Source organism: Coregonus lavaretus (genome assembly GCF_964263955.1).
Source record: "Coregonus lavaretus genome assembly, contig: HAP1_SCAFFOLD_6008, whole genome shotgun sequence".
NCBI classification, from domain to species: domain Eukaryota; kingdom Metazoa; phylum Chordata; class Actinopteri; order Salmoniformes; family Salmonidae; genus Coregonus; species Coregonus lavaretus.
The window spans coordinates 1-27,119 of NW_028161336.1; the positions used below are offsets into that span (position 1 = coordinate 1).

Sequence of the window (27,119 nt, forward strand, 5' to 3'; positions counted from 1 at the left end):
CCAACAAATGTGTAGAGTCACACGTTTGATGTAGTCATTGCGTGCTAGGAATATGGGAACAAATACTTCACTTTTTACTACTTTAATACACATATAAGTGAATTTGTCCCAATACTTTTGCTCCCCTAAAATGGGGGGACTATGTACAAAAAGTGCTGCAATTTCTAAACGGTTCACCCGATATGGATGGAAATACCCCAATTAAAGCTGACAGTCTGCACTTTAACCTCAGTCATTGTTTGATTTAAAATCCAAACTTTTGGAATATAGAGCCGAAAGAAGAAAAAAGGCTTCACTGTCCCAATAATTACGGAGGGCACTGTATGTCCTTGAACCGATTATTAAAAAATTGCACACAGAAGAAGTTATGGGGATCATTTAGTTGCTAATGGAAGCCAACAGTACCCAGGCTGGCCTTCAACTTGAGATACTCAATGAGAGGGGGCAGCTCTGAGCTGGCCTGCAACGTCACTTCCTGGAGTAGCTCAAACTGCTCATGTTATGAGATGCCATCTTAACCGACTTCCTTGGCTTCAAATGCACTATTGAGTCTTCACTTAGGAATGAATGGTGTCACCTGATTGATGACTTTGTACATTCATATTCAGTCATTGTAAACATCTCACCTCTGCCCCTGAACCAAATCCATTAATTCAAGATTTGGTTCTGGGCTACAAATGTTTACAAATGTATAGCTTCAAAATATATTATAAAACTAAAGCATATCATGATGATCTCATTGACTACCAGTACTTGCATGAATAACTGAATGTGTAAGAGGGGTTATACAGTGGGGGGAAAAAAAATTTAGTCAGCCACCAATTGTGCAAGTTTTCCCACTTAAAAAGATGAGAGAGGCCTGTAATTTTCATCATAGGTACACGTCAACTATGACAGACAAATTGAGAAAAAAATTCCAGAAAATCACATTGTAGGATTTTTAATGAATTTATTTGCAAATTATGGTGGAAAATAAGTATTTGGTCACCTACAAACAAGCAAGATTTATGGCTCTCACAGACCTGTAACTTCTTCTTTAAGAGGCTCCTCTGTCCTCCACTCGTTACCTGTATTAATGGCACCTGTTTGAACTTGTTATAAGTATAAAAGACACCTGTCCACAACCTCAAACAGTCACACTCCAAACCCCACTATGGCCAAGACCAAAGAGCTGTCAAAGGACACCAGAAACAAAATTGTAGACCTGCACCAGGCTGGGAAGACTGAATCTGCAATAGGTAAGCAGCTTGGTTTGAAGAAATCAACTGTGGGAGCAATTATTAGGAAATGGAAGACATACAAGACCACTGATAATCTCCCTCGATCTGGGGCTCCACGCAAGATCTCCCCCCGTGGGGTCAAAATGATCACAAGAACGGTGAGCAAAAATCCCAGAACCACACGGGGGGACCTAGTGAATGACCTGCAGAGAGCTGGGACCAAAGTAACGAAGCCTACCATCAGTAACACACTACGCCGCCAGGGACTCAAATCCTGCAGTGCAAGACGTGTCCCCCTGCTTAAGCCAGTACATGTCCAGGCCCGTCTGAAGTTTGCTAGAGTGCATTTGGATGATCCAGAAGAGGATTGGGAGAATGTCATATGGTCAGATGAAACCAAAATATAACTTTTTGGTAAAAACTCAACTCATCGTGTTTGGAGGACAAAGAATGCTGAGTTGCATCCAAAGAACACCATACCTACTGTGAAGCATGGGGGTGGAAACATCATGCTTTGGGGCTGTTTTTCTGCAAAGGGACCAGGACGACTGATACGTGTAAAGGAAATAATGAATGGGACCATGTATCGTGAGATTTTGAGTGAAAACCTCCTTCCATCAGCAAGGGCATTGAAGATGAAACATGGCTGGGTCTTTCAGCATGACAATGATCCCAGAAACACCGCCCGGGCAACGAAGGAGTGGCTTCGTAAGAAGCATTTCAAGGTCCTGGAGTGGCCTAGCCAGTCTCCAGATCTCAACCCCATAGAAAATCTTTGGAGGGAGTTGAAAGTCTGTGTTGCCCAGCGACAGCCCCAAAACATCACTGCTCTAGAGGAGATCTTCATGGAGGAATGGGCCAAAATACCAGCAACAGTGTGTGAAAACCTTGTGAAGACTTCCAGAAAACGTTTGACCTGTGTCATTGCCAACAAAGGGTATATAACAAAGTATTGAGAAACTTTTGTTATTGACCAAATACTTATTTTTCACCATAATTTGCAAATAAATTCATTAAAAATCCTACAATGTGATTTTCTGGATTTTTTTTCTCATTTTGTCTGTCATAGTTTACGTGTACCTATGATGAAAATTACAGGCCTCTCTCATCTTTTTAAGTGGGAGAACTTGCACAATTGGTGGCTGACTAAATACTTTTTTCCCCCACTGTATTTCCCCAGCCCCATCCCTTACCTTACCAAACAAAGTGGCAGGGTCCGGCTGTTGAAATTGCAGATTTTTCCATGTAGTTGACGGAACCTGTTTTTCCTCTTGTTATTTTAGTAAGTTTTCCCTAGCCCAGTGATGTCAGCCCCTAACTCAAACCAGAGAAAAGCATGCTGGGGTGCTAGGGATGAGCTGTGGAAGTGTCTTGATGATAACCATGACAATGCCTCCTCCTGTGAGAAGTTCCAGAAAGAGTTTGAGGCGAGCTGTCCTGCTCAGTGGGTGAGTCTCCCTGTCTGGCCTTAGTCTAGCTATAACCTATCTGTTACTCTGTTGACAATGACAGTCTATCATAGAGGTAGCCAGAGAGATCGTCTAGATCTACAATGTTTGTATATAAAGACCTGCTTCTATTCATGGTCTAATGTTCTTATTACTGACTTTGATGTAGCTACAGTAGTAAACTCAATGTGGTCACCAACCCTGGTCCTGCTCAAATACATCCTATCTCACATTGATCCTGACAGGTGAAATACTTCACCAAGAGGAGAGACTTCTTGAAGTATAAGGAGAAGATGCAGACGGAGGGCTTTGAGCCTGCTGACGGGCCTAAACAGTCACAGTCCTAGCCAGTAGCCACTGGTCAGAAGACTGAGAGGAGGACTTCCTGGGGCCTCCTGGTTAAGGATGGACAGCAGTGGACTGTCACTGGACACTAGAGCACAATCCTGCTATGCCTCCCAAAGACGACAGATGCTGGAGGTCAGTGACCTCACACCTGGACCTGGACACTCTGGTTAGATGTCACCTACGGGCCACAGTCAGATTCTCAAGCTTCTCCCCAAGTGTGCACTTGTCTTGTTCATTCCTTGCCTCAGACTAGTGACCATACCTACGTCACACATGGCCAGGTGTGTGGTGATGTAACCACGGTGACTGCTGTGGAAAGTGCACCCAACGCACTCACGGTTCTACAGGCTTCCTCTGTATCCCTCTCTGCTCTCTCAATACAACATCAAGTGGTTGTATGTGGTGTGACAATGCTTTTATTTGACATATAACTGAACAAATCAACTGCTTCGTGACTGTTAGTCTAACCACTGAATCATTTATTATTTATGCTATTGTCAAAGATAGATGCAGATATTGTTCTTTATTCATGAATAGACAGTGTGACATATTATATGCATGTGATTTGTTGTGATTGATAAATAAAGATGACTCAATGGTTCAGTGTTATTTTATTATTTTATAACAATTGTGTTACGTTTCCATGAATCTAGGCCTATTCTATGAGTAAGTTGAATGAGTGTAACAACTACATTAATGTTATTCATGAATGTTACAGTTCATTGGATTGGTTTGACAGTACAAGGCACATTTCTTTTATATTACAAGTAGGCATGTATTTACAAAGGTTCTATATCCGTCTTCTAAAACAACACCAAAGTATGAAAACTTGTGCAACATCAAATAAATTATAAACAGAGATGTAGGATTTAGATTGCATAATGTGCCTACATTCTGTATAGGCCGACATTCTCATGATGACAGTGAATAAAGTACAAAAAGGCACACAATTACATTTGAATTTGTTCAAAAATATAAAGCATTTTATAAAAGTCATATGGTGTACAACAATGTACACTCAGCTCTGTAGTCATAGCGACAGACAGCTCTCATGATTTGGCTGTTGATTGGAGAGGCACTTTACTCTGCAGTTTTCTCTCTGGTCTCTATTGTGTCTGACATGACACCCTATTCCCTATGGCTCTGATCAAAAGTAGTGCACTATATAGGGAATTTCAGCACACTGACAGTAGGGACCCAGTATGTAACACCATGAAGACTGTATACTACTGTAAATATAGAGTATAATTCTAATAAGTGTCACATGCATAGAAATAGTGTTTTTGTGGTTATTGTGCTAGCTAAACCTATAGGAATATTTTGTATGACATATAGTATTCTGTGTCTCGTTGTAATAATGTGTAAACCCATCTGCGAATCAATGTTTTTTTTGTGGGCTATGGGGTGGAGAGATTAGAAAACAATCTATAAAAGTAACATTTACGGCAACATACAGTAATATGAAGTAAAAGGCAATATGATCCATTGACTTGAGTCAGTCCATTCCATTCACCTCATACAGTGTAGGCTACTATGGCTGCGTTAACACAGGCAGCCCAATTCTGATATTTTGTGCAATTATTGGCAAAATATCCGATCTGATTGGTGAAAATACCAATTAGTGGTAAAAAAAAATCTGAATTGGGCCGCCTATGAAAACGCAGCCTCTGCGTTTCCTCCCTTGTGGTGCTTCTTTCCTTCCACTTTCCTTCCCCAACCTGCCCGATTCTCAGACGTTACCAGCCAGGTTGAAGGAATAAGCCTCAGTCCCTTTCAATTTGGCATTTACAGTAAAAGAGACGGCGAGTGGGTCTCTGTTTTGAGACCTCTTCAGCATTATTCCGCTCTCTGCCTCTCTCTCTCTCTCTCTCTGCGTGACTGTCTGCACTCTCTCGCACCCCCGCGTGGTTATAAGCTGCCAGTGACGTTCCTGGCGATGGCCCAGTCTGGGAACTCAGTCAGGTTGAAGAGGGGCACGCCCCAGGTCATTATGGCCAGCATCACCACTAGAACCCCAATCAGATTCACCCCAAAACCTGCCTTCACCTGAGACAGACAACAACAACACTGGGTAAGAAAGATGTACTTGTTCTCTCACTTATCATTAAAGAGCTACAGTATGTAGTTTAGCCTGGGTGTTATATTTAGGGCCCTGTGTTTTGTGCAATCATGTGACATAGCAAGTTATCTTATTTCTCATGCTTTATTATATATATTTGTATTAGTTATACTATTTTGATATTGATTACTGCACTGTTGGGTAGCGCTTGCAAGTTAAGCATTTCACTGTAGTTGTGCATGTGACAATAAAACTTGAAACTTGCATTTATCCAGAAATGAGAATTACACCAAACATGAAAGCAATTGTCTGAGTATGGTACTGGACCATCTGACAATCAAAAGGAAAGGGAACACTGATGAAAAAGCTTTAAATAAAAGGTTAAAATCCAGGCATGTCACATGATTGCGCAAAACACAGGGCTCTAGTTATAGTGACTGATTGCTGCTCATTAAAAGGTATTACGACTATTAAATAAATCTGTTATAATCTTGTATAATAGGACTGTTACATAAAAATGTCATAATTGAGTGTTTTTGCAACAACAGCCTTTGATTCTGCTTGGCACTGTGCTGTCCCGTCCCAGTGGGGTTTGTGCTTATGTGTTTGTGTTTGTGTCTCACCATGTCGCTGATCTGCACGTGTCCGTAACTGAACACTATGGCGTTGGGGGGGTTCCCGACGGGCAGCATGACCCCAAATGACACACACATGGTGGCGGGGATGAGTGTGTGGAGGGGGTTGATCTGCAGGGTCTCCGACTGAGCGAGAAAGAGAACAGAGGTCACCATTACTGAGTGTCAAAGGAACAGGGTGTCTCTCTGACTGCTTTCAATAATATTGACAGTGGCACAGAGGGAGGAGTCGAGCAGATGGCTGTGTTGATGGTGAGAGAGGAGAGTAGAAGTGTGTAGGCTATTTGAGGACACTAAGAATCAAGTGGAGAAATTGAAGGATGGGGCTTAGGTTCTTCTTCATGGGCTCTCAGGGTTAGAGGGGATAGTTAGGGAAGAGAGAATAGACAACGAATGTGGTTCTCTCTGGAGCAGAGTGTATAAACACAGTGTGGTTCTTACCAGAGACGATCGAGAGGATAGGTAGAGAAGACTGACAGAGAATGACTGTTGTTATTCTTACCAGTGCAGAGAGGATAGGTAGAGAAGACTGACAGAGAATGACTGTTGTTATTCTTACCAGTGCAGAGAGGATAGGTAGAGAAGACTGACAGAGAATGACTGTTGTTATTCTTACCAGTGCAGACAGGATAGGTAGGAACACGGTGAGAGTGGCGGGGTTGCTGGCGAACTCTGTAACCGCAGAGACGAGCAGGCAGGCCAGCAGCGTGACCATCCACGGGGGGAGACCACTCATCGGCTCCAGCTGTCTGCCTATCCACACACTCAGCCCCGAAACCTGAACACACACACACACGACCAGACACACACACACCACATGATCAGACACCACGCTGAGTTGTCTTTGATGTATGTAACATAGATTGTGTCACGATTTCCGCCGAGGCTGCCCCCCCTCCTGGTTCGGGCAGGCTTCGGCGTTCGTCGTCACCGGAGTACTAGCTACTGCTAATCCCATTCTCATCACTCCACTTGTCATGTCTTGTCAATCACACACATCTAGTGCTCATTCCCCTAATTAGTATGTGTATAAGTGTTCCCTCTGTTCCCCTTGTCTTTGTGAGTGATTGTTTTGTTGTGAGAGCGTGTAGCTCGGTTGAGCTACATTTCACTGTGTTATTGCCAAGATGGATGTTTTCCCTAGTACAGTTTTGTTTGACGCTTGGGGCGTTTGATTTATGCAAATAGTGTGTGATTATAGATGTATTCTCATAACTCACATACCCAGGGCCTACTTTGGGTCCCGAACTATAGTTTAAGAAACCCTGGTAGTGTATATAGCCTATTATCCATTTCAGAGCTCTTGTATGTCACCTTGAATTAGGCTGTTTGAGAAGGTTTTAATCCTAAGAAATCTGCCCTGTGGTGAGTAGCCTACATGTTGTTTGTACAGTAGTACAGTATATAACCTGTTACCTTGCAGCCAGCAGCCAAGGCGTAGCCCCCTCCCACCAGGATGACGATCTCCCAGGGCATGAGATTCTGGAAGTCCTTCCAGGTGATCATGGGGGCCAGGGGGTCTGGGTCTCTCTCTGCGGAACCTTCCCCTGCGGGGGTGCTGGGGGCCCGAGAGAAGGGCCGACGGGCCGGGATGAGGAAGAGCAGGAAGCCCAACAGCACAGAGACAGTGGCGTCGGTCCTGTAGCCTTTCCTGCGGGAACAAAACACAACATTAAACAACACCGTTTTTTAAATCTAACATTCATTATTCAAGGTTAGTCTCAATGAGATAGACTGCATTTAAAATAGCACCCTATAGTGTGCCATTTTTCCCCTTTTATAGTGCACTACCAAAAGGTAGCTACGTACTTCTCGAACAGCGACGTCCACCCGGGTACGAAGCCTGGTTCTCTGGTGAACCACAGCAGAGTCATCAGTATGAAGAACACTCCTGTCACCACCTCTGGATAGCTACAGCACAGGAGAAACAACACACAGGTCAGTTTTATTGTTTTCATTCAGCTTTTGGGCCATCAATTAGTCCTCAAATATGATTATACAGCTAGTCTCTTGTCCTGGAAAACGAGTCTAAAAATCACCTGATAGGCCCAAGCTTTATGTACTCGTCGTGGATCCTCCTCTCTGACAGCATCTCTCTCCTTGTCTTACGCTTTTTACTCAACGAGCATGTCTCCCTGAAACTGGACACATAACAACACAGTAAGGTCATATCACAGAGATACCTCCACAATGTGTGTGTGTGTGTCTCTGTGTGTGTGTTCCTGTGTGCGTGTCTTCCTCCATTTCACATGCATGCGAGGTGCTTACTTGCAGCCAAGGAAGAGGAAGTGCAGCCAGACCCAGGTCAGCAGCAGCATGATGATAGCGATGGGGAAACTGAAGATGAACCAGGTCCCAAAGTTGATCACCTTCGCATCCGGGTAGCGACTGCAAGGGGGAAAGAGAGAGAGAGAATAGTTAGTGATGGGAGGACATACAGAGAGCATGGTTAACGTTAAACCAAATGCACCACACAATCTGTAAGGGTATTGTCCTCATAGTATAACACCAGCCATCTCGACCAAGAGGCTCAGAATCTGACCTTTTGGTGTCATGTCTATGGTGTTGGACTACTAGTTGCAGGGTAATCTCTCATGGACAGACTAAATGGATGCGACGGCTATAGAGCAACAGTAGTTCTGGTTTTCCGTCACTGGCAAATGCGATTATGCATATAATGCTTTTATTATAAAGGTGCATTTTTATGGTGAAAATTATCTTCCCCAAACTCATGCGCTGCTTATGTATGCCAGTTAGGCTCTACACCCCTTGTAAAGCAGATTAATGTGCTTAATTTTAAGAAGTTAGTTGGTCACTTTAGTTGTGATACAAACATTAACAAAACATATAGGCCTATGGGCTAGGCTACATGAGGTGTGCAACTATGATTAGAAAAAGTTGCCAAAAAAACACATTGTTTCTTGCTTTATGCTGGGCATCATGCAGGTCATTGACCACACAATGAATAAGGTCAGGTCAGGCCTATGTTCTGCCTCCATGGCCTATGTGGAAGGATATCTAGTAATTGTCAATACTGGGCAGTGATATGGCAATATCGCTGTTTGCTGAAAGACAAGCTGACTCGCTGCTTCTTCTTCGTATACTTGCTCTGCTGTTCGATATCTGCCCGCTAAAAGGCTGAACACATGCATATTCTGACAGTTCCTACAGATAACACTGTTGAGTCAATCAATCAATAGAACCGTTGCTGTTCCATCCACTCAGTCAGCAATGTGAAGGGTCTATGCAAAAACACCTTGTTAGTGGGATTTTCCATAGCAGGGATTATATCATATCAAAATGAATCTTAGATATGATTGCAATGTTTCCTGACATTGCACCTGTGTAAGGGTCACTGGGACCAGGGGTGTCTAATGAACTCCCCTCCCCCTGGGTAGGTTTACCCCCCCCACTGTCTGAGGTCAAGGTTTAGTGAGGGCTTTCATTCCTTTTTCCATGTGGAAGTACCGAGCAAGATCCTGTTAGCGCACGCACACATACATACACACACACACACAAACACATGAATAGCATGTGTCATTTGTTGTGATTTATAAAAATAACGAGTCGCCCATTCACGAACACAAATACTCGCTTTCGGTTGGTTTCACCCAATGATGTACATACAGCGCAGTCGGAATGTTTTCAGACCCCTTGACTTTTTCCACATTTTGTTATGTTACAGAATTTTTTGCACATTTATAAAAAATGCTAAATAAAAATATATAATTTACATAAGTATTCAGACCCTTTACTCAGTACTTTGTTGAAGCACCTTTGGCAGCGATTACAGCCTCAAGTCTTCTTGGGTATGACCCTACAAGCTTGGCACACCTGTATTTGAAGAGTTTCTCCCATTCTTCTCTGCAGGTCTTCTCAAGCTCTGTCAGGTTGGATGGGGAGCGTCGCTATTTTCAGGTCACTCCAGAGATATTTGATTGGGTTCTTTGTCTGGGCTCTGGCTGGGCCACTCAAGGACATTCAGAGACTTGTCCCGAAGCCACTCCTGCGTTGTCTTGGTTGTGTGCTTAGGGTCGTTGTCCTGTTGGAAGGTGAACCTTCGCCCCAGTCAGAGGTCCTGAGCGCTCTAGAGCAGGTTTTCATCAAGGATCTCTCTGTACTTTGCTCTATTCATCTTTCCCTCGATCCTGACTAGTCTCCCAGTCCCTGCCGCTGAACAACATCCCCACAGCATGATACTGCCACCACCATGCTTCACCGTAGGGATGGTGCCAGGTTTCCTCCAGACGTGACGCTTGGCATTCAGGCCAAAGAGTTCAATCTTGGTTTCATCAGACCAGAGAATCTTGTTTCTCATGGTCTGAGAGTCCTTTAGGTGCTTTTTGGCAAACTCCAAGCGCGCTGTCATGTGCCTTTTACTGAGAAGTGGCTTCCGTCTGGCCACTCTACCATAAAGGCCTGATTGGTGGAGTGCTGCACCGATGGTTGTCCTTCTGGAAGGTTCTCCCATCTCCACAGAGGAACTTTGGAGCTCTGTCAGAGTGACCATCGGGTTCTTGCTCACCTCCCTGACCAAGGCCTTTCTCCCCCGATTGCTCAGATTGGCCAGAGGGCCAGCTCTAGCAAGAGTCTGGGTGGTTCCAAACTTCTTCCATTTAAGAATGATGGAGGCCACTGTGTTCTTGGGGACCTTCAATGCTGCAGAAATTTTTTGGTACCCTTCTCCAGATCTGTGCCTCGAAACAATCCTGTTTCGGAACTCTACGGACAATTCCTTCGACCTCATGGCTTGGTTTTTGCTTTGACATGCACTGTCAACTGTGGGACCTTATATAGACAGGTGTGTGCCATTCCAAATCATGTCCAATCAATTGACAATCAATTGAATTTACCATAGGTGGACTTCAATCAAGTTGTAGAAACATCTCAAGGGTGATCAATGGAAACAGGATGCACCTGAGCTCAATTTCGAGTCTCATAGCAAAGGGTCTGAATACTTATGTAAATAAGGTATTTCTAAAACATTTGCAAAAATGTCTAAAAACCTGTTTTCACTTTGTCATTATGGGGTATTGTGTGTAGATTGATGAGGATTTTATTTATTTAATCAATTTTAGAATAAGGCTGTAACGTAACAAAATGTGGAAAAAGTCAAGGGGTCTGAATACTTTTCAAATGCACTGTACATACACACACTATAGTCTGGCTGGAGGTTACAGTACACTTACTTTAAGGAGCCTCTCAGCTGTCCAACTTTATGACACCATTAAATGATTTATCATTATGTCACTTAAAGGGATACTTCAGGATTTTGGCAATGAAGCCCTTTATCTACTTCCCCAGAGTAAGATGAACTTGTGGATATCAATTTTATGTCTCTGCGTGCAGACATAAATATGTTATCCATGAGTTCATCTTACTCTGGGGAAGTAGATAAAGGGCTTCATTGCCAAAATCCTGAAGTATCCCTTTAATGACTATTGATGTTGAAGGAATCTTTTGGAATCTGGTCTCATTGTATATTAGATGCAAGGGAGATTATATTGAGTATCATTAATTACTTGTATTATCACCATTGACTATCAATATAATATAATACAGTAATATGTGCCATTTCGCAGACTATTGACTGCTTTGACAAATCTGCATACCAGTGTTTAGATGATGGGTCTGGTCTGGTGTTGTTGTGAACATTGCTCACTGTTGGAACTCCCTGTTCCCGCAGTAGCAGGATACAAATGCCTACTGGTTTCATTTGTGTGGACCTGTTATAGCTCCTCAGACAATAAATCATATTTTGGAGATCACCAGCAAACCCCCTGACTCACAGAGCTGTCCTTCACCAATCTGAGCCCCAGTTTGACAGAGCTATATGTGAAGGAGTTACTTAATACTGACTCACATATTATACTTGCACTGGGGAGGGAGGGATGGAGGAAAGGAGGGGGATAGACGGGGGAGAAGGAAGTCTGATATATACACAGTCAGCGTTACCTTTGTCCAACAAACTTTTAGATGAAAAGAGGCGATTTTCCCTGGTTTAGCCTAGCTGGTTTATTATGGTGCCCAGGAAATCCGCTTTGTGGGATTGTTGAGAGGGTTTACACCAATCCATCAATCCCAGGCCTCTTTGTTCTTTTGTTTCCTCTGGTCCCTGACACCCTTGGTCACTGAGTTAAACATGACATATCGTATCATTCAATGTTCCCTCTAAACTGCGCACTTCCTCCAGGACTGCGGAGCAGAAGAAATGCCATGCGGCGCAGAGACGCAAGAGATTGAAATTAAACTGATTTCGCCCCATTAATTTGCACTATATAGATAATGTTTTTTCTGTGATCGAATCAACATTATAATCAGGCCCTTTTCAATGCAACAAACCAAAACAAATCTAACTTTGCAAGATTGAGTCTGTGATTTTTGTTGTAGGCAGAGTCATAATTCAACGGAGTAGAATTTATATTGGCGTGGGTAGCCCACGAGCAGTCTTTCAATCACTCGCGCTTTTCAGATCAGAGTGCAGAGCCCGCGCGTGTGCACATTTGTTGATATTCTTTGCTAGTTAGCGAGTTATTAGCCCAGTTATAGATTACATTAGTCAGCAATGGGGAGTTACCGCATCCTACAAGAGCACAAAACGTGTAGGCTACATTTCAAGCGCTTCCTACAAGAGCACAAAACGTGTAGGCTACATTTCAAACGGTCTTTAAAAAGCCAGTCAGGTAAAAATGGTATGTCTTAATTAAAGGGGCAGTGTTGTATTTTGAGACCGGCTTGAATATGCAAATAAGCCAATCGGCAGAGGGGTTGCCTACATTGTGTAATTCTCTGTATGGTAATAATAATTCATTTTATTTTGAAAAGTGGTTTATTGCATCATACAACACAATACAATGCAATTTACAGTCAGCTATTTGGCCCATGTTGTTACAGACCAAGTGAAAAGGCATTAATTAATTCAAGCCCTTCATAATGTAAAAACGTTTTTAAAAGTCTCATGCAATGTAGTTCAGCATTGAACACCACATATAGGCTACTGTAGGCTTTATCATTTAAATCAAAAGCTATTTCCATGTGAAAATGTTATGGGATTTGCTCCATTGGTTTTGTTGGTAGGCCTACATTATGCTCAAATAGCCACAACAGCCTATTGGCTACTGTCTAAAACTGTAAGGGTACAGCCTCAGTGTTCACTGTAAACGTACGACGGACGTTGCACAACATTCTCACAATGTTCAAGTTGCCGCTCACAAGACCTAAAAGTTGCTCAGTGCCCCCAAGATTTTGAGGGAACATTGGTATCATTCATCTAATCAACCATCTTTATCGATCCATTAAACGTTTCACTGAGACAGAAATGACAGATTGTTATTTGGCTGATATTGACAGGGTATGGGGTATTTGTCAGGTATTGTATCTAGTAGTGAGCAATGTGTGGTACTCTATTTTGTTGATATCAATAGACGGTGTAACCAGTGTGAAATGGCTAGCTAGTTAGCGGTGCACACTGGTAGCGTTTCAATTGGTGACATCACTTGCTCTGAGACCTAGGTGTTTCCCTTGGCTTCCCGTGGCTTTTGTGGAGAGATAGGTAACAATGCTTCATTGGTGTCTGTTGTCGATGTGTTCAGAGGGTCACTGGTTCGAGCCCAGGTTGAGGCAAGGAGAGGGAAGGAAGCAATACTGTTACATTGGTGCCGTGACCCGGATAACTCAGTTGGGCTCTCCCCAGCTGCTGGAGTTGCTGCAGAGAAGGAGGTCAAAGAGGGATGACTGTAACTGGTGTGAAATGGCTAGCTAGTTAGCGGTGCACACTAGTAGTGTTTCAATTGGTGATGTCATTTTCTCAGAGACCTTGAAGTAGTTGTTTCTCTTGCTCTGCAAGGGCCTTTTGTGGAGCGATAGGTAACGATGCTTCGTAGGTGCCTGTTGTCGATGTGTTCAGAAGGTCCCTGGTTCGAGCCCAGGTTGGCAATACTGTTACACATGGGATATTTGTCTGATAGTGTATTGATAGGCCATGGGGTATTTACCAGGTATTGTACCTATTGAACTGCATTGGGGTAGTGTATGGTATTGTACCTATTGAACTGCATTCAATGCAGTGTATGGTAATGTAGCTTACTTGTTGAACTGTTCAGCGAAGATAAGGTTGGTGGAGGTGCCGGTGATGGTGATGAGGCCTCCGATGGTGGCGGCGTACGTGATGCTGAGAGACAGACATTTACAGATCATATGATCTCTCTTGGTGGGGTAGCGAGAGTCCTTGCTCTCCTTTTCCTTCTTAGGCTCTGGGATGCTGATTGCTGTCTGGAACAGAGAGAGGAACAAGTATAGTGAGTCACTGTTTGTGAAATGAAGAAATATATAAACATGTATATACATAAATATTGCTCCCAGCGTTGGTCAAAGCTCAGAACGCTTATATTCTTGATCTGACTGAGTTCTAATTGAGCCTGCCTCTTTGCGAACGAGTGGAATCATGAATAGTGGTTTGTTAGTTATGTTCACATGCGTCCCCCGGATTTGCCTCCTGGATTTGCCTTTTTAGCAGCACATTTACCACTTTCTCAAACGGCTAACTCCGTCCTCTCGCGGCACAGGCCGAGGGCATGAGACGTGAAACGAACTTCCCCAGTCGGCTCACTAGAGAAGTAGGCAAAACTGTAGAGGCTGCTGACAGTGTGTTTGCAATTTTAAAACCGTCCTGCGACTCCTGCCGTGTCTACAGACATCCCCAAAGAAACAAAAAATGTATTTCTGAGAATGAGTGCACAACTGGTAGTCGCTTATAGATATGTGTGGCTATGTAGATCAGTGGAGGCTGCTGAGGGGAGGACGGCTCATAGTAATGGCTGGAACGGAGCAAATGGAATGGCATCAAACACATGGAAACCACCGGCTCTGATGCACATCGGATGTGGCAGGGCTTCCAAACTATTACGGACTACAAAGGGAAACCCAGCCGCGAGCTGCCCAGTGACGCGAGCCTACCAGACGAGCTGAATGCCTTTTAGGCTCGCTTCGAGGCATGCAACACTGAAGCATGCATGAGAGCACCAGCTGTTCTGGACAACTGTATGATCACGGTCTCCGTAGCCGATGTGAGCAAGACCTTTAAACAGGTCAACATTCACAAGGCTGCAGGGCCAGATGGATTACCAGGGCGTGTACTCAGAGCATGCATGGACCAACTGGCAAGTGTCTTCACTGACATTTTCAACCTCTCCCTGACAGAGTCTGTAATACCTACATGTTTCAAGCAGACCACCATAGTCCCTGTGCCCAAGAATGCGAAGGTAACCTGCCTAAATGACTACCGCCCTGTAGTCCCTGTTCACCCACCACTGTGTGGCCAAGCACGACTCCAACAAAATAATTTAGTTTGCTGATGACACAACAGTGGTAGGCCTGATCACCGACAACGATGAGACTGCCTGTAGGGAGGAGGTCAGAGACCTGGCAGTGTGGTGCCAGGACAACAACCTCTCCCTCAATGTGAGCAAGACAAAGGAGATGATTGTGGACTACAGGAAAAGGAGGGCCAAACATGCCGCCATTAACATCGACGGGGCTGAAGTGGAGCGGGTCGAGAGTTTCAAGTTCATTGGTGTCCACATCACCAACAAACTATTATGGTCCAAACACACCAAGACAGTCGTGAAGAGGGAACGACAACACCTTTTCCCCCTCAGGAGACTGAAAAGATTTAGCATGGGTCCCCAGATCCTCAAAAAGTTATACAGCTCCACCATCGAGAGCATCCTGACTGGTTGCATCACCGCCTGGTATGGCAACTGCTCGGCATCCAACCGTAAGGCGCTACAGAGGGTAGTGCGTATGGCCCAATACATCACTGAGGCCAAGTTTCCTGCCATCCAGGACCTATATACTAGGCGGTGTCAGAGGAAGCCCAAAAAATTGTCAAAGACTCCAGTCACCCAAGTCATAGACTGTTCTCTCTGCTACCGCACGGCAAACGGTACCAAGTCTAGGTCTAGGTCCAAAAGGCTCCTTAACAGCTTCTACCACCAAGCTATAAAATTGCTGAACAATTAATAAAATGGCCACCCGGACTATTTACATTGACACCCCCTGTTTTATCTATGTATAGTCACTTTACCCCTACCTACATGTTCAAATTACCTCGACTAACCTGTACCCCCGCACATTGACTTGGTACTGGTTACTGTATATAGCCTCGTTATTGTTATGTAATTTTATTGTGTTACTTTTTATTTTATTTTTTACTTTTGTTTATTTAGTAAATATTTCTTGAACTGCACTGTTGGTTAAGTAAGCATTTCACGGTAAGGTCTACACCGGTTGTATTCGGCGCATGTGACAAATACATGTTTTATTTAATTTAATTTGATGTATTTGATAACATTCCACTAATTCTGCTCCAACCATTACCACGAGCCCGTACTCCCCAATTAAGGTGCCACCAACCTCCTGTGATATAGATTTGTCAGTCAGGTGGCTAGCTGCCGGCAGAGACTTATATTGCAGTAACATTGAAGGGCTCTGGCTAGTATTAATTAGCCAGCTATGAAGTAAGAAGCTAACGTTAAGATTTTAGTCATTTAGCAGACGCTCTTATCCAGAGCGACTTACAGTTAGTGAGTGCATAAATGTTTCAAACTGGCCCCCCGTGGGAATCGAACCCACAATCCTGGCGTTGCAAGCGCCATGCTCTACCAATTGAGCTACAGGAGGTCTAACGTTAAAATTTTGCCATTGCTATCTGGAATCTTTGGTACGTCCCTACCCTAACCTTAACCCTAACCAAAACCCCTACCTAACCCTAACCTTAACCCTTACCATAACCATTTAAATATCAACTTCAATGGGGTAGGGATGTCCCAAGGATCCCGGATAGCACGGACCAGCAAAAAATATGCTACTAAGTTCTCATAAAAACTTTGCTTTACAGAGAGTAGGCTACTAAGAGTGGTGAGGCTGAGGCAAGCTGCAATACATGCAGAGGGAACCATAGGAGACAGAAAGAGAGAGAGGAAGCAAACAGAGAGAGAGGTTAGAACAGTGGTTCCCAAACTTGTGGTCGATGCCCCATGTGGGGTCCCTGAGAAAATCATTACCAATCTTATCAAACAAGTTAGGATTGATGTCTGTTTGATTAGGAATACAAATGTAAACGCTATGTCATTTCAGAAAATAGATATCTATGTGAAGATGATTTTATGCAATTCATCATTACAACTGACTGAACAATCTCAGAAAATAGATATCTATGTGAAGATGATTTTATGCAATTCATCATTACAACTGACTGAACAATCGCTGATGCTACGTGTCAGTGTGAATCATTTCTCATATTTCCCCCCTGTCTTGAACCCCCCCCCCCCCCCCTATGTGTTTGTAGATCGACTGAGGTGAATTAACCTACAGCAGCCAAGGTGATAATGGCTGGGGTTATTTTAGCTTGTTTTTGCTGTTTTCCAAATAGCAATAAATGGGGGGGGGGGGGGGGGGGGGGGGGGTTCAAGACCCCCCTTTCTGGACCTCACTATAACTCAAACCCTGGTTATGGCCCTGTGTGTGGAGTGTGTGTCTACTGACCGATGGCAGGTGTCCATTGGTCTGCTTGAGGGACAACTGGCCCAGACTAGCGTTACTGGCCTTCCTACCAGTCCCGTTAGACTCCACAGTCGGCAACTGAGAGAACAAAACACGCAATGGAGAATTATCGTTGATGTAAAAGAATGGAACAACATATATTCTTACACAGATTTACAAAGGTTTATATCCTCACCTCAGTCAGAGTGCAGAGCTCCTGCTTCATACAGCTGTGGATAAAACACAACATGTTCATAATTTTAACACTGGAGTTGTTTTCATGATGTGGACTGCAAGACTATATTGTATGTGATTCTTCAGTGATTGTCTCAAATCTCCTCAGGTCTTACCTGTCTCTGCGATACAGACGCTCTAGTTGGTTCTTTTCCAGATTCTCTTCCTTGTCTACAAAGAAGCAAAACAAAACCATTTAACGATTATAGTTACAGTTGAAGTCGGAAGTTTACATACACTTAGGTTGGAGTCATTAAAACTCGTTTTTCAACCACTCCACAAATTTCTTTTTAACAAACTATAGTTTTGGAAAGTCGGTTAGGACATCTACTTTGTGCATGACACAAGTAATTTTTCCAACAATTGTTTACAGACAGATTATTTCACTTATAATTCACTGTATCACAATTCCAGTGGGGTCAGAAGTTTACATACACTAAGTTGACTGTGCCTTTAAACAGCTTGGAAAATTCCAGAAAATGATGTCATGGCTTTAGAAGCTTCTGATAGGCTAATTGACATAATTTGAGTCAATTGGAGGTGTACCTGTGGATGTATTTCAAGGTCTACCTTCAAACTCAGTGCCTATTTGCTTGACATCATGGGAAAATCAAAAGAATCAGCCAAGACCTCCGAAAAAAATTTGTAGACCTCCACAAGTCTGGTTCATCCTTGGGAGCAATTTCCAAAAGCCTGAAGGTACCACGTTCATCTGTACAAACAATAGTACGCAAGTATAAAACACCATGGGACCACGCAGCCGTCATACCGCTCAGGAAGGAGACGCGTTCTGTCTCCTAGAGATGAACGTACTTTGGTGGGAAAAGTGCAAATCAATCCCAGAACAATCCAAAACCGCCATTAAAAAGCCAGACTATGGGGACAAAGATCGTACTTTTTGGAGAAATGTCTTCTGGTCTGATGAAACAAAAATAGATCTGTTTGGCCATAATGACCATCGTTATGTTTGGAGGAAAAAGGGGGACGCTTGCAAGCCGAATAACACCATCCCAACCGTGAAGCACGGGGGTGGCAGCATCATGCAGTGGGGGTGCTTTGCTGCCGGAGGGACTGGTGCACTTCACAAAATAGATGGCATCATGAGGAAGGAAAATTTTATGGATATATTGAAGCAACATCTCAAGACATCAGTCAGGAAGTTAAAGCTTGGTCGCAAATGGTCTTCCAAATGGACAATGACCACAAGCATACTTCCAAAGTTGTGGCAAAATGGCTTAAGGACAACAAAGTCAAGGTATTGGAGTGGCCATCACAAAGCCCTGACCTCAATCCTATAGAAGATTTGTGGGCAGAACTGAAAAAGCGTGTGCGAGCAAGGAGGCCTACGAACCTGACTCAGTTACACCAGCTCTGTCAGGAGGAATGGGCCAAAATTCACCCAACTTATTGTGGGAAGCTTGTGGAAGGCTACCCGAAACATTTGACCCAAGTTAAACAATTGAAAGGCAATGCTACCAAATACTAATTGAGTGTATGTAAACTTCTGACCCACTGGGAATGTGATGAAATAAATAAAAGCTGAAATAAATCATTCTCTCTACTATTATTTTGACATTTCACATTCTTAAAATAAAGTGGTGATCCTAACTGACCTAAGACAGGGACTTTTTACTAGGATTAAATGTCAGGAATTGTGAAAAACTGAGTTTAAATGTATTTGGCTAAGGTGTATGTAAACCTCCGACTTCAACTGTATGTACAATTTATCATGTCACTGAGATGTTTACTGCAGGCAGTGAGGGGGCAGCCATACCGCTGAGGCAGTTGTCCTCGGTGGCCTCGACAGTTTCGGAGTCTTCCTGGGTGTCGGCCACGCCGGTGCTGATGAGCTGCTGCAGGACGGCCTCAGCGATAGGCATCACCATGGCAGTGGTGGAGGTGTTACTAAGCCACATGGACAGGAAGACTGTACAGCACATGAAACCCAGCACCAACCTGAGAATACACACAGGAGATTTATATATGCTAGTGTGCGCATGCACGTGTGTGTGTTATGGTAGCTGCGTCCTTACATGCCAGGCTTGGCTCCAGCGATCATGACCATGCGTAGAGCGATGCGTTTGTGGAGGTTCCATTTCTCTATGGAGGCCGCCAGACAGATCACCCCCATCAGCAGCAGAGTGGTGTCCTTACAGTACTCTGCAGCTACCTGTACCAAAGACAACCACACAGTATTTATAGCACTCTATACACACATATACACTCAATCCTTACATGGGGCTCACACGAACACACACCTGGATTCAGTCAAATGTTGTTTTTTTTGTTTGTTTTTTACTTTGACCTCTTCTGTGTTCATGTTTTCTGAAAAAAAATCAGTATTTGCAGTTTCTCCCCCCAAGTTAATCTGAGCTGTTTCTGCCATGGTCACTGTAGCTCAATTGGTAGAGCATGGCGCTTGTAATGCCAGGGTAGTGGGTTCGATCCCCGGGACCACCCATACGTAAAAATTTATGCACACATGACTGTAAGTCACTTTGGATAAAAGCGTCTGCTAAATGGCATATTATTCTTATTTATTATTATGTCACTGGTCAGTATACTGTTGTATACCACCACAGGTCATGACCTCTAACTACAGAGAATTGACCTTTTATTATAATAGGAACTAGACCATCATGACTGCTCTCCAGTCTTTGTCCAGTTCTCATCTTTAGTCAGAACCCCTCTGTTGAGTTCTGAGAAGCACATACTGCACTCCAGGATGGGCTCAGTCAACACAGATGGATCAGTTGGATCAACACGTCTGAGCTTTGCTCCTTTCCAAACATTTATGATTGGAGACATGTGAACTAAAATGTGACCCAAAAACCGAGGCACGGCATGTGAGAGGGCAGGGGGGAAGGTGTTACGCGTAACACCTTCCTGTTTGTGCCAGGATAAAACTGAGGTAAAGCAATCCTATTGGTGAGGCAAGGTGAGGTGTGAGAGGGCAGCACTCAGTACAGGACACAAGTGTAGTCATCAGAGCAAAGAGTTGCATAAAAACATGCATATTTACCAAACACGATTACAAGAGCTTATAATAACACTAACAGCCTGCTTTGGCAGGTTTTGTCCATGCGATCGGATCACATGAGCAACTCAGTGGTTCTTTTTTATGTAACACTGATATAGTGAGGAGAGGGATACATTAATGGTGGTCATTGGGACCACTTGGGGCTGGTTTAATGACAGACTATTTCCTGTCCAGCAGGGGTTAATGGGTTACTCGGATCATGTATTTATATGTATGTACATTACCTTTAAAAAATGTGGGGTCACTTAGAAATGTCCTTGTTTTCGAAAGAAAAGCAATTTTTTTGTCCATTAAAATAACATCAAATTGATCAGAAATACAGTGTAGACATTGTTAATGTTGTAAATGGCTATTGTAGCTGGAAACGGCTGATTTTTAATGGAATATCTACATAGGCGTACAGAGGCCCATTATCAGCAACCATCAGTCCTGTGTTCCAATGGCACGTTGTGTTTGCTAATCCAAGTTTATCATTTTACGTACTTATTAAATAGTACCCGCAAAACACCAGTCTCAACGTCAACAGTGAAGAGGCGACTCCGGGATGCTGACCTTCTAGGCAGAGTTGCAAAGAAAAAGCCCAGTGTCTGTGGCAGGAATACGGTTTCCCCTTGTGGATTTTCATGTGGACTTTAACGTGACTCTGTTCATAAAAGCTCTTCCCACACTCTTGGCAGGAGTATGGCTTTACATCACGGTGAGTGTGGGTCCTGTGCAGGGTCAGAGAACCTGAACAGATAAACCGGCTGTGGCATTCAGAACATTCAAATGGCCTTTCCCCAGTGTGAAAGCGCTTGTGTTTGGCCAGATCTCCAGACTGAGTGAAGCTTTTACCGCACTCGGTGCAGGTGTATGGTTTCTCACCTGTGTGAGTGAGATGATGGTTCTTCAGGTGTGAGAGTCTAAAAAACGTATTGTCGCACACTGTGCAGTGGTAGGGCCTCTCCCCGGTGTGTGAGCGCATGTGTAACTTCAACAACCCAAGCCTTATGAACTTCCGCCCACAAACCCCACAATGGTAGTTTTTCTGGTTGTTGTGTATAATCAGGTGTGTTTTCAGATAACATTTGTCAGCAAAGTCTTTACCACACACCGTACATTTGAAAGGTCTCTCCCCTGAGTGTACGTGCAGGTGAAGCTCCAGACTACCCCTGTATGCATACCACTTGTCACATTGGGAGCAGGATAACTTTCTCTCACCAGAGTGAACAGTCATGTGATTCCTGAGAAGGTTTGCCTGGGCGAAAGCCTTCCCACAATCCTGGCATTTGAATTATTTGACCCCCTTGTGTATTAGCAGGTGTTTGCCTAAACTGCTGTCGTTCGAGAATCTTTTGCCGCACTCTTTGCATTCGTAAGGCTTCTCTCCGGTGTGGATGCGCATGTGAGTGTTCAGGCTTGTAGGAGTAGTGAGGATCTTGCCACATTCGGAGCAATGGAAGTAGACTTCCAGACAGATCACAGGCTTAGTGTCCTTAGGTTTAGTGCCCTCTGGTTCGTGACACCGGTGAGGCCCCAGTCCCCAGCAATTCTCAAAGCTCTTCCCACAGTCAGCGCATGTATGTGCATGTATGTACACTACCAGTCAAAAGTTTGGACACACCTACTCATTGAAGGGTTTTTCTTTATTTTTACTATTTTTTACATTGTAGAATAATAGTGAACACATCAAAACTATGAAATAACACATATGGAATCATGTAGTAATCAAAAAAGTGTTAAACAAATCTAAATATATTTTATATTTGAGATTCTTCAAATAGCCATGATGACAGCTTTGCACACTCTTGGCATCCTCTCAACCAGCTTCATGAGGTAGTTACCAGGAATGCATTTCAATTAACAGGTGTGCCTTCTTAAAAGTTAATTTGTGGAATGTCTTTCCTTCTTAATGCATTTGAGACAATAAATTGTGTTGTGACAAGGTAGGGGGGGGGGGGTATACAGAAGATAGCCCTATTTGGTAAAAGACCAAGTCAATATTATGGCAAGAACAGCTCAAATAAGCAAAGAGAAATGACAGTCCACCATTACTTTAAGACATGAAGGTCAGTCAATACGGAAACTTTCAAGCACTTTGAAAGTTTCTTCAAGTGCAGTCGCAAAAACCATCAAGCGCTATGATGAAACTGGCTCTCATGAGGACCACCACAAGAATGGAATACCCAGAGTTACCTCTGCTGCAGAGGATAAGTTCAGTAGAGTTACCAGCCTCAGAAATTGCACCCCAAATAAATGCTTCACGGAGTTCAAGTAACAGACACATCTCAACATCAACTGTTCAAAAGGGACTGTGTGAATCAGGCCTTCATTGTCGAATTGCTGCAAAGAAACTACTACTAAAGGACACCAATAATAAGAAGAGACCTGCTTGGGCCAAGAAACAATAGCAATGGACATTAGACCGGTGGAAATGGGTTCTTTGGTCTGGAGTCCAAATTTGAGATTTTTGGTTCCAACCGCTGTGTCTTTGTGAGATGTGGTGTTGGTGAACGGATGATCTCCACATGTGTATTTCCCACCGTAAAGCATGGAGGACCAGGTGTTATGGTGTGCTTTGCTGGACCAGGTGTTATGATGTGCTTTGCTGGTGACCCTGTCTGTGATTTATTTAGAATTCAAGGCACACTTAACCAGCATGGCTACCAGAGCATTCTGCAGCGATACACCATCCCATCTGGTTTGGGCTTAGTGGGATTATCATTTGTTATTCAACAGGACAATGACCCAACACACCTCCAGGCTGTGTACGGGCTATTTTACCAAGAAGGAGAGTGATGGAGTGCTGCATCAGATGACCTGGCCTCCACAATCCCCCGACCTCAACCCAATTGAGATGGTTTGGGATGAGTCAGACGGCAGAGTGAAAGGAAAGCAGCCAACAAGTGCTCAGCATATGTGGGAACTCCTTCAAGACTGTTGGAAAAGCATTCCAGGTGAAACTGGTTGAGAGAATGCCAAGAGTGTGCAAAGCTGTCATCAAGGCAAAGGGTGGCTATTTGAAGAATCTCAAATATAAAATATATTTTGATTTGTTTAACACTTTTTTGGTTACTACATGATTCCATATGTGTTATTTCATAGTTTTGATGTCTTCACTACTATTCTACGATGTAGAAAATAGTACAAATAAAGAAAAACCATTGAAAGAGTAGGTGTGTCCAAACTTTTGACTAGTACTGTATATGTATATATATATATATTTGCGGGGAAAAAATATGGTGGATTGGAAGTGATGCAGACAATTACATTGATGGAAGTTACAATCCATCTGCAATATTAAAGCTGATCTACCCCTCTAAAAAAAAAAAATGTTTTTGTTTAGTGTATGTGTTTTGAGAGGCATGTGTATATTTGTGTGTGTGTGTATGTGTGTGTGCGCACTCCTGGTCCTCAGTGCCCTTAGCAGAGAGTGAGAGAAAGAGAGAGTAGAGTGAGTGATAGTTTACTGACCTCGCTGGACTTGAGCACTCCGAACAGTGGGTATAGGAAGGCTGGTACGAGGGCAGCGGCTCCCAGGGGTACAGCTTCTGATACCCAGTACACTGCTGTCACTATCAACACATATGCACAGCAGGCCTCCTACAGGGTACAGAGACACAGGGGGTGAGACATAGGGAAGAGACAATTGGGCTTTTATGCAACAATGCAGTTTGCCAAGGGCCAAACATTATGCATTTCTGCCTGTATCGTATTGTAACGTTTCTTATCATAAAAGCGACGGCTAGTCTTACTGGGGTCCGACATATAACGAAAAATACATTACAGACAAAATACTTTTCAATTTACAGACATTTAAAAACATTAACATGTAGTGTGTGTGCATCTATCAGTTACAAAGCTACCAAACCGCTGTGTTCGTTATTCATATTTCAAAACCATTTATTTGCCATGGAAACAATGGAGAATGTTCTCAGTTTGTGAAAGAGCCAATCCAAATTCCAATCTAATAGCTTAATCAAAATGGGATTTGTTAAGTCATTCATTTAAACATACCTGTTTAACATTTTTGTTTTCTTGAAACATGAGGCAGCTTTTCATCAAAATAGATGAATAACTGGATCATTTTTAGAGAGTAGTTCACAGAGCTTGTCAAGTCAATGAATATCTTGGACCTTCTCTATTAGTGAGATGTGCATATCTATCTCACCACATTGAATGATCCTTTGTTACCCATAGGTATAGGTAGAGGGGTAACGTACAGTACACGGTCACATTGTACAGTAAACCAGCGGTAGTGAGGAAGTCTTAAAACTCTCCCTTCCCATTAAATGTGTCATACACGTGATATGTGTCAGGCACTTGTCTGACCAGTGCAGCATGTAACTCCCGGTGGAGTAGAGGTTGTCTAGAGAGAGAGGTGAGGGGTCTGGCAGTGTATCAGCTACACACAAACACACACGCACACACACACACTGGTAGTGTAACCACTCATTGAAAACAATGTTGAATATTGTTGTATATCACGCAGAGATTTAAGACATTTGGCCTCTCCATGGTGCCTTTGAGGCATCAGCCACCAACCCTGGCCACTAGCACCTGCCTGGGCACATTCTCCACTAGCACCCTACTGGACATGCCCAGTCCTGACCACACCACCCCAGTCCTGACCACACCACCCCCTTCCTGTGATCTAGATAAATATATAGGCTGTTATACATTAATAATCTACTTTGGCCACATTGAAAGTGTCCCCAGGTTTTGCCCCAGGAAACTGAGGTGATCTGACTATCTCCCAGTAGTTAGTGTTTGTCAGATACTGGATGTGAAGTCAGATCTCTGTCATTCAGGAGACTGGGGATAGAGACAATCAGTGGTCCTAAGAGATTATTGATCAGAGGTTGTCACACAGAAGAGAACTGTCATGCAATGAATGGACTTTCAATTAATCAATAAACTCACTCAGAATCTCATCCTTTTTTCAGTTTCATCAGATAACTGGGTTACTGAGGCAATCATGGGTTATCTCTTACTTACTGACAGGTTTCATTCAGATAGATAGTAGGGAAATAAGTTTCTAAATGGTAAATTGCTCAATTTGTTTCTCCAATCTGGCATGTGTATGGATGGACTGTATGATTTTCACTGCAATGAGCAAGCACTTGTCAAGATATCAAAGGTGACTTAGCAGACAGTTTCTATCCACCTCTGGAGGTAGCATGGGCATGTGAGTTCTTAGAATGAGAATTTGGAGGAAAGTTCACTTCACCTTTCAGACGATGACTCAACATGACCCTTAAGTGAGTGATGTGATCAATAAAATAAACTGGCTTTCAGGCATTAAAGCTCAGTTGGTAGAGCATGGCGCTTGCAACTCCAGGGTTGTGGGTTCGATTCCCACGGGGGGCCAGTATGAAAAATAAAAAAATGACTAAAATGTAAATGTAAAATGTAATGTTATCTCTTCATAAAGGCCAAATGCTTTTATAAAGATAATCCATCTGGATAACCGTTCATCAGTGTTGATTTTCAGATGATTACAGTAAGAATGGATTCACTCATTAGTTAAATTCCTCTTATCTTCCTCTGGAGAAACAATGATGATTAAATGGAAACACGGTTTGCATTTCCTCATATGATCTCTACTGATAATCTCTGAACACAGTTAGGTCAGTTAATCTGCTCTTTAGACAAACATTATGGCTCCTGACTCAAACCCCAAGGAGCTGAGTTCATCCTACTATCAGAAATAAGGAGGATCCCTAACCTTGCCTGAGACCAGGGCCAGTATTTATAAAGCGTCTCAGACTAGGAGTGCTGATCTAGGATCAGTTTAGAGATTTAGATCTTAATGAATAAGGACCCTGAAGACTAGGCTTTAGTTCAGTGGGCTAACACAGTCCTGGAGTAAGAAACCTGGGTTTGAACCCAGAGAGGCACATTAGTACAATTCTCTCAGGCTGACACAGGAGAACAGAGCATGAGGGGTTTTGTAGCTGCAGCTGGCCACATGCTCCATTGTTCTGACCCTCTCTGAACTTGACAAATTCTGTTATTGGTGAGAGGGCATTCTGGAACCGCAGGTGGTTCTACGCAAACAGAACGACCAGATCCTTCCCCGCATAGCTGAGCTGAGTTATATAACCTAATAGCTTGGCACAGATTCCCTTTCTCCCTGCCGCCTGTGGTGCTGCCTGTGGTGCCAACCGCTGTACAACAATGCACCCTACTGTGATGTATAAACACGCGGGATGGTGCAATTTACGCACAGACGCCGAGTGCATAAAACAATGCGTAAAACAAGTCACCATTAGCAAAGCATTATTGGAATATGATGTAAATCGAAATATTTGTACTGTGGTTATGTATTATGGCTAAATATAATAATAAAGACACTGACAGCTGTTCTCATCCCCAATTGTATTATGCTTCATATACTGTAGGCTAAATCGGAAGAACAATGCAGATAGGCTACCCATGGGCAATATTTTTTCATGCTAGTGACATGGTATGATGAAGTCGGGTACTCACGCTGGTGGGGTGGATGAGGGGCAGCGGCAGCAGCGACAGCGGGATCAGCACCACCAGGATCAGCTTGCGTGCTCTCCATAGCTTCTTGATAAGGTCCATCCTTGCGGCGGCCTCCAGCCTCAT

General features: G+C 43.4%; 2 protein-coding genes across 2 annotated transcripts; one reads left to right on the forward strand and one right to left on the reverse strand.

Moving 5' to 3' along the window:
- Positions 1–2,478: 2,478 nt before the first annotated feature.
- Positions 2,479–3,617, forward strand: coa6 (cytochrome c oxidase assembly factor 6). Its single transcript, XM_084195382.1, has 2 exons — positions 2,479–2,668; positions 2,914–3,617. Exons 1-2 carry the CDS (start codon positions 2,525–2,527, stop codon positions 3,013–3,015), a joined length of 246 nt encoding a protein of 81 aa, XP_084051508.1. The 5' UTR covers positions 2,479–2,524; the 3' UTR covers positions 3,016–3,617.
- A 1,307-nt stretch (positions 3,618–4,924) lies between these two features.
- Positions 4,925–27,119, reverse strand: LOC311120804 (solute carrier family 13 member 4-like; the record flags this gene model as incomplete). The annotated part of the gene is made up of 15 exons (XM_084195383.1): positions 4,925–5,062; positions 5,699–5,836; positions 6,327–6,488; positions 7,127–7,361; positions 7,520–7,621; positions 7,750–7,851; positions 7,979–8,098; positions 13,797–13,981; positions 17,255–17,350; positions 17,448–17,481; positions 17,602–17,656; positions 19,260–19,441; positions 19,519–19,651; positions 23,975–24,107; positions 26,997–27,119. The coding sequence occupies 15 exons, from the start codon at positions 27,117–27,119 to the stop codon at positions 4,925–4,927; spliced, it is 1,938 nt and encodes a 645-aa protein (XP_084051509.1).